Source organism: Brassica oleracea, chromosome C3 (genome assembly GCF_000695525.1).
Source record: "Brassica oleracea var. oleracea cultivar TO1000 chromosome C3, BOL, whole genome shotgun sequence".
Taxonomy (NCBI): Eukaryota; Viridiplantae; Streptophyta; class Magnoliopsida; order Brassicales; family Brassicaceae; genus Brassica; species Brassica oleracea.
Genome location: NC_027750.1, coordinates 39,214,134 through 39,221,708, shown reverse-complemented (window position 1 = coordinate 39,221,708; position 7,575 = coordinate 39,214,134). Strand labels below are relative to the sequence as shown.

The following is a 7,575-nucleotide window of genomic DNA, read 5'->3' as shown; positions in this document are numbered from 1 at the left end:
ACATCACGTCTCATTCTCATTCACTTTCTCATTCTCATTCACTTTCTACCCCACGTCTCATTCTCATTCACTTTCTCATTCCTTTACACTTAGACTCGTACTCATACTCGTTCACTAGACGCCACCCGTTATCGGTGTCACATACAATACACATCGCACTCAAGTTCTACTTACGATAACATTAACAATCAATACTCACCTATCATCTTAGCATTCGCTTCTTTCTAGCATCCTAGCTTTAATCACAAACAACACATGGGACTACACATCCAATCATACAAGCATCACCCATCAACCAATCAACATCACAACAACATAAATCAGTTCATTAAGTCCCGTTAACAGTGTGAGGGTCCTTATGCATCATGATCCACTCATCTATCATCCTAATCAGTAAACATGTTCTATCAACCTAGCTCTCAAACATGGACTACTCAATCCTAACTCCAACATAAAGGAGTATACAGAATCATGAGAGAAAGTTGGGTTCAAGACACTCCACCTTAGCCTAGATCTGGATCTGGATCTGGAGCAAGAGACAAGGGGGATGAGATCTGAACAGATCTGGAACAAGGGAACAAGAGAGAGACGAGATCTAGTCACCACCACCAATCGGCTACAACCACCACCACCACCATACGGCACCGGCGAGGAGGAGGGAGAGAGAGCGACAGCGAGGAGAGAGAGAGAGACGTGAGAGAAGAAGAGAGAAAAGGAAAAGAGAAGCTTGACTGCTAGGGTTTCCTAGTCTCTCTAAATCTCTGCAGGGTTTCGCTCAAGTTTCAGAATTAGAGTAAACAGAGAGGAGACAGCTTTATTAATAGGAAAAGGAGGGAACCCTAGGTCATTTATCCTAGTGGGCCGCAGTCCCAACGGGCTCTCCTTAAGAAATTTTTGGACCAGGAATCGGGCCGTTACATAATCCCTCCGCCGCATCCTTTGTTGTAGTCTCTGCTGCAATCCACAAGTTGCTGCTCTGAAAGCGATATGAGCTCTCCTTTAGCAATCTTTGTTATGCCTTCCACAGCCGCCACGGCCGAGAAAGCCCAACAACTTCCTGTGACATTTTCATGATTCGTTTTCTATACATTTTTGAAATGTAAAGAAGAAAGAAAAAAAACGACCATGCCATGTAGCCTAGTGGTTTATATGTCGTTTGTTACTATATTTGGAATTAAAATTGAACTAGGTTCTCATATGCGTTTTTAAAGAGTGAATTATCTTTTTATGTAGAATTTAATTTAATGAAAACAAAATATTTAACTTTAGTTTTTGTTTATATTTATAAACCAGTTTGATTTTTATGTAACGCTTTCCATATTTTTGAAATGTAAAGAACAAAAATATAATTTATGGACCTACCATGTAGCCTACTAGTTTTTTTTTTTTGGAATGAAATTCATGTTGTTAAAAGAATAATAAAGAGTATTATGATGATTAGTTACCACATTGGCCTTGGTACTTAATGGATGTAACAGCCCCCTCCTCTCTCCAATCCATGCTTTCACCGGTTTCACTGACATCTTCATATCTATATGACAACGTTTTTTCTGAATTTATACTGGTCATACCTTCCGGTACCACTAGCCCCATGTACCTCGCCCGAAACTCCTCGTCGGTGAGATCAGAGAATTGGTTGACATCCAACTTGAACGTTATGTTTGTATTCATGTTGAAGTTCTTGACGAACTCCAAGTTCTTCTTAAAGATCTCAAACCTATTTGTTTTTTCAGACTCATCGGAGTAAACACGATGGAAACGAGACATCCATTGCTCATGTTTATCCGTGGCAGCAGAAGCTTCAAAGAGTCCCCCACGAAAAGTGGCTCCTGAAGTTCTAGAACTCAAAATAATTGCTAGGATCAAGAATGTGATCGAAGCCATTCTTGCAAAGAGAAAATGTATGGAATGTTTTTTTTTATTACAAAAAGGTATGGGTTTGTATGACTTTGCCGATAAAAGTGTATTAGAAGCTGGTGTTATATAGACTATGAACTGCGTGGTGGCATATTTTCTTGAATTTTCTAACGCGAGTTTTGCTACAATTTCGTTGGAATAATTTCTACACGATACGAAGTCAAGTAAATGGCCAACAATTTCAAAAGTGTTAGCGCAATCTGCAAACGTTTTCTGGGGGTTGGGCCATAATTTCCAATGGGTTAGCGCATATCATTCGCATTGTTCGGTCCAATTATTTATCCGACGGTGAATCTTTTAATCGAACTTCATGATAACGAGGCTTGGTAAAGTGTGTAGTCTGATTAGCTGGATTTTTTTTGCTTGGTAAAGTGTATAGTCTGATTAGATGGATTTTTTTTCTCCAGGATAGCTGCGTAAGTTTATATTTATTAAGTTATAATTTTTATTATCTTTATTATATTTGTTATATGTCTTTTTTTTTTTAAACTTGTTGTTTTTACCGGACCTTTAAAACAAATACATGAAGATTTATAGAAATAATTATAAAATGAGTGACAATTCTGAGTATTTGGGTCTTAATGAGTTTTAAACGAATTTATGTGTTTCTCATAAGAAGACAATAACATTAGCTTGTTGACATTTAGCATGTAAGCTATTTTCATAAGACAAGAAGAGTGAGCAGGTGGAGATGTTGTTGCCGCCTTTGTGTCTGTCATGATTGTCTCTTGTATCTCTTGGTGTGCCAGTGTTTGTTTCTCTTTTATTTGATGGGTAACATGTAAACAAAAAATCGTTATTAGTTGTATTTATCAGAGTTCGTAACTTACTCTGCTTTTTTGTTTAGGTGATTTTACTGATCTTGGTTGTTGTTTTCGTCTTCTTCGTAAGCATATGCGAAAGTAAGTTTGTAAATTGTTAAATAGTTGGTCGTGTAGTTTGTATTTGTTTAGCTGATTCGATGTATGTGTCGTTGAGTTTCAGTTGAGGTGATTGGTTTGGTATATTTGTTTTGAAGTTTATTTGTAAGATTAGAAAAAAAAGATGTGATCATTAATGATTCATCTTTTTTGAGATTCTAGTTTTTCGTGTTTTGATTGTTTGGATTGTTGTGGTTTCTTTTAAGTTGTAAAATAAAGGTTTGTGTGAAATTAGTTTGATAAGTAAGAGAGATAAATAGACGACCACATGGGTAGGAAATATTTTTGATCATTGATGTTAGCACAATATAGACAGTAATATGAAGAAAATTTGTGTTGATTGTTTCTTACGGGTCAATGAGGAGACGGATAGCGACTCGAGTTGTTTCTTTGGTGAGGTCAGAGCCCTGGACAGAACGGATTTTCCCAACCACATCTCCGAGTTTAAATATCAGTTATAATATAGAAACATAATATAAACCCAGCTGCAATATGATAATATACATGAGAGTTCTAGGTTTGTGTTCGCAATCACTTGGAGATTGTCGAACAGTCTAATCATGACTGGAGATAGATCTCAGGAGCACTCGTGATGACTTCATTAATAATGGTTGGTGGGATGAAACGGATGAGGAATTGATGATCAATTATCTTGTACATGCTTGAGCACCTAGCAACCTCAAAACGAACTACTTTCACAATGGAACCGGCTTTCAAAGATGGCATGTAATGATTAGCACGTCCGGCGGAAATCAACCCATGAATCACGGAATCTGCAAATAATATTATTCAACAAAGAATCAGGAAATCAATTAAAACAATTATGTTAAATAAGTATGATAGTTCGAAGATTGACTTACCTTTTCATCAAGGAAGATAACTGTGATATCCATTAACTCAGTGTCTTTCTTGAAATTCAGGGAATCCCAGAAGCGGATGAGGCCAACAGCTATGCTCTGACTACTTTGACCAAGACGGAGAGACTCAAAGGTTGAGTGATGGATGTCGGGGACGCCGGTTTGAGGAATTGGAGAACAAGAGAGACATCTTCTAGAAGATAGTTAAAGTTAAGAGGAATCAATGAGTTTTGTGGAGATGCAGATTGGGTTCATAAAAGATGAGAATCATATATAAAGGGTTTACATAGGAGCTACAAATCAGGAACATTTATGATCAAGCAATTTAAGATGAGGAGATGAAGAGTGCATAGGTGAAAAAAATAGATTACGAACAGACACACAACACAACTTTGTAGCTCAGACATATCTGAGACAATGATGATAAAAACCCTAACTCGTGTTAAACGACGACGTTTTACAATATGAGAAAACTATAATTGTTGCAAACTTTGAGCTTTTTCTTATATAACGTGATGAATCCCATTTAAAAATGAAACTCATAATACACTTGCAGGTCCGACCCTCAAAAGAACCCGGAGAAGCAAGGGCTTCCGACATTCATAAATATATATTAGTTTCGGCCATCAATGTATAAATTATCTTTTAGTTTGATGGTATAAATGTTGGTGTTTGTATCTCAATAATCTGGGTTCGAACCAAGGTTTGACACTTTTTCACATTTTTTTAAAGTGGGACCCACCTGATGCTGACGTGTCGCCTTCAGGAAAGAGTAATTCTCTCACTATAATATATATATGATTTGCATAGGAGTTTTTTTTGAACTGTACATGGGAGTTATTGATCGAAGATTTTTATCAATAAAAAATAAGATGTGAACTTGTCTTTTTCTGTTTCATAAAGAGTATTATTTTGTTATACAAACAATGTCATTTTACAATTTCAATTTAGTTTATACTTATTTTAAGTTTAATATTAATTTTAAAATATATTAGTTTTTTAAATAATTTTATTTATTTTAAATATTTTTGGTTAAATATGTATAATTAACAAAAACATACATTGTAATCATTTTTTAATTTATGTGAAAATGTTAAAGTGACATTTTTGCAAAACCGAATGGGTAATAATGTATTCTAGGAAGCACGGAACCTTCATCAGACATCCACTTTCCGCTTCGAAATCGGAATCGAAAGCTTGTGGAAGCTTTCGAAATCTCGATTCCAAAACGTTTTCATAATAACCTCTTTAAAATATGTTGGAAGCTTACTTCCCTTTTGGAATCATGCTTCTGTTACTAAAACCCAATATCATAAATAAGTAAAAATATAAAATTATGTTATTATGTTTATACTTTATATTAAATCTAAAAATTAATATTATTAAATTAGAAAGAACATGCAAATATTAAAGCTAATACAAAACAAATTATCTTTCTGCATAATAGTTTTTAAGAGATCTTGCATATATATATATTCAAAATTGTGTGTCAATTATTTGTGAGATATTAAAAATAAGTAATCTGATTAGTTGGATAATAGGTTATTATAAACTTAATTTGTTAATATTTTTATAACTATGTATGAAATCAGCTTAAGGATATAAAATTACTAAAAATGAATTAGTGATTTTTGTTTTTAATTCAAATTATATAATTTTTTGGCATATGTTTTATAAAATTATTCTTATATTTTTAATATATACATATGTGTTTCCAATACGAACCCGCTTCTTAATCTTCTTAAAAATCTTGCTTCCGTGTTTTCATACGATTCCACTTACGTGTATATGGTTCCGATTTCATGTAACATAGACGGTAATAGATAAATGGCTAACAACTATGATTTGGAAACATTATCAAAGACGTATAAATAATTAAAGAGTATAAATATTTGATATTTGCCAGTTGGCTTCCCATGAGCAGTTATCCTTAAACAACTTTGTAAAATTTAGACCAAACAGGTTTTCTATATCATTGTTAATAGTCGTAACTCATTCATAATGTTTTCCTCATACAAACTTTATAAATACCACACCAACATAAAAAAATGCGTCCACCGACATTAAGTCCAAATACATATGACTGCAACGAAAACAGGAGAATATAGTTTCATAAAACTATTGGATAAAAGTTTCTCAGTTACTCTTGAGTAAGCCGACTCATGCAAGTGGGTAGAAAGCAAGTCTGGCCAAACCACACATTCCTTCTGGTGCATCAACGTCTCTCTTGATTCTCATGTAACCATTCTCTCCCCAAGATTCTCCCCATGAGTTCTTCACCAACCAGTATTTAGTCCCTTCTTCATTTATCCCGTAACCAACAATCGCAACCGCATGACTCATCTCCGTCCCGCATTCACCATCAAACACCCCACCTGAGTAGTACTTAAACGCATACCCTGACCCATCTATCACCGTGGAAACAGGCTGTTGCGACACAGCTTTTAGCAATGCTTCCTCGTCATTACTTGGAATGGTTTCGTATCCGCTGATTGTAGCAGCAAGGTAATCAGATGATTGGGTGTTTGAACCACATGTCTGTTGTGATCCCTGGTAGGGATAGCTATTTTCTGTGGCGATTCCTTGATTGTTGATTATGTACTCGAAAGCTTTCGGACATAATCCCTCCGCCGCATCCTTTGTTGTAGTCTCTGCTGCAATCCACAAGTTGCTGCTCTGAAAGCGATATGAGCTCTCCTTTAGCAATCTTTGTTATGCCTTCCACAGCCGCCACGGCCGAGAAAGCCCAACAACTTCCTGTGACATTTTCATGATTCGTTTTCTATACATTTTTGAAATGCAAAGAAGAAAGAAAAAAAACGACCATGCCATGTAGCCTAGTGGTTTATATGTCGTTTGTTACTATATTTGGAATTAAAATTGAACTAGGTTCTCATATGCGTTTTTAAAGAGTGAATTATCTTTTTATGTAGAATTTAATTTAATGAAAACAAAATATTTAACTTTAGTTTTTGTTTATATTTATAAACCAGTTTGATTTTTATGTAACGCTTTCCATATTTTTGAAATGTAAAGAACAAAAATATAATTTATGGACCTACCATGTAGCCTACTAGTTTTTTTTTTTTGGAATGAAATTCATGTTGTTAAAAGAATAATAAAGAGTATTATGATGATTAGTTACCACATTGGCCTTGGTACTTAATGGATGTAACAGCCCCCTCCTCTCTCCAATCCATGCTTTCACCGGTTTCACTGACATCTTCATATCTATATGACAACGTTTTTTCTGAATTTATACTGGTCATACCTTCCGGTACCACTAGCCCCATGTACCTCGCCCGAAACTCCTCGTCGGTGAGATCAGAGAATTGGTTGACATCCAACTTGAACGTTATGTTTGTATTCATGTTGAAGTTCTTGACGAACTCCAAGTTCTTCTTAAAGATCTCAAACCTATTTGTTTTTTCAGACTCATCGGAGTAAACACGATGGAAACGAGACATCCATTGCTCATGTTTATCCGTGGCAGCAGAAGCTTCAAAGAGTCCCCCACGAAAAGTGGCTCCTGAAGTTCTAGAACTCAAAATAATTGCTAGGATCAAGAATGTGATCGAAGCCATTCTTGCAAAGAGAAAATGTATGGAATGTTTTTTTTTATTACAAAAAGGTATGGGTTTGTATGACTTTGCCGATAAAAGTGTATTAGAAGCTGGTGTTATATAGACTATGAACTGCGTGGTGGCATATTTTCTTGAATTTTCTAACGCGAGTTTTGCTACAATTTCGTTGGTATAATTTCTACACGATACGAAGTCAAGTAAATGGCCAACAATTTCAAAAGTGTTAGCGCAATCTGCAAACGTTTTCTGGGGGTTGGGCCATAATTTCCAATGGGTTAGCGCATATCATTCGCATTG

General features: G+C 35.3%; 1 protein-coding gene and 1 pseudogene across 2 annotated transcripts; both read right to left on the bottom strand.

Annotated features, from left to right (window-relative positions):
• Positions 1-848: 848 nt before the first annotated feature.
• On the bottom strand, positions 849-1,933 carry LOC106333931 (senescence-specific cysteine protease SAG12-like). Of its 2 annotated transcripts, none has more exons than XM_013772312.1 (2): positions 1,446-1,933; positions 849-1,057 (listed from the first exon to the last, which is right to left on the bottom strand). In XM_013772312.1, exons 1-2 carry the CDS (start codon positions 1,882-1,884, stop codon positions 915-917), a joined length of 582 nt encoding a protein of 193 aa, XP_013627766.1. In that variant the 5' UTR covers positions 1,885-1,933; the 3' UTR covers positions 849-914. The 2 variants fall into 2 exon arrangements, with proteins under 2 accessions (XP_013627766.1, XP_013627767.1); XM_013772313.1 differs by having other exon boundaries at positions 849-976.
• Positions 1,934-5,713: 3,780 nt separating this feature from the next.
• LOC106333618 lies at positions 5,714-7,327 on the bottom strand (annotated as a pseudogene).
• Between the last annotated feature and the right edge of the window lie 248 nt (positions 7,328-7,575).

Excerpts from the sequence above, each read along its gene's own strand:
- LOC106333931 (XM_013772312.1), bottom strand. The coding sequence starts at position 1,884 with ATGGCTTCGATCACATTCTTGATCCTAGCAATTATTTTGAGTTCTAGA. Across the intron at positions 1,058-1,445 it reads TAAGTACCAAGGCCAATGTG|GAAGTTGTTGGGCTTTCTCG; the intron begins GTAACTAATCAT and ends AAAATGTCACAG.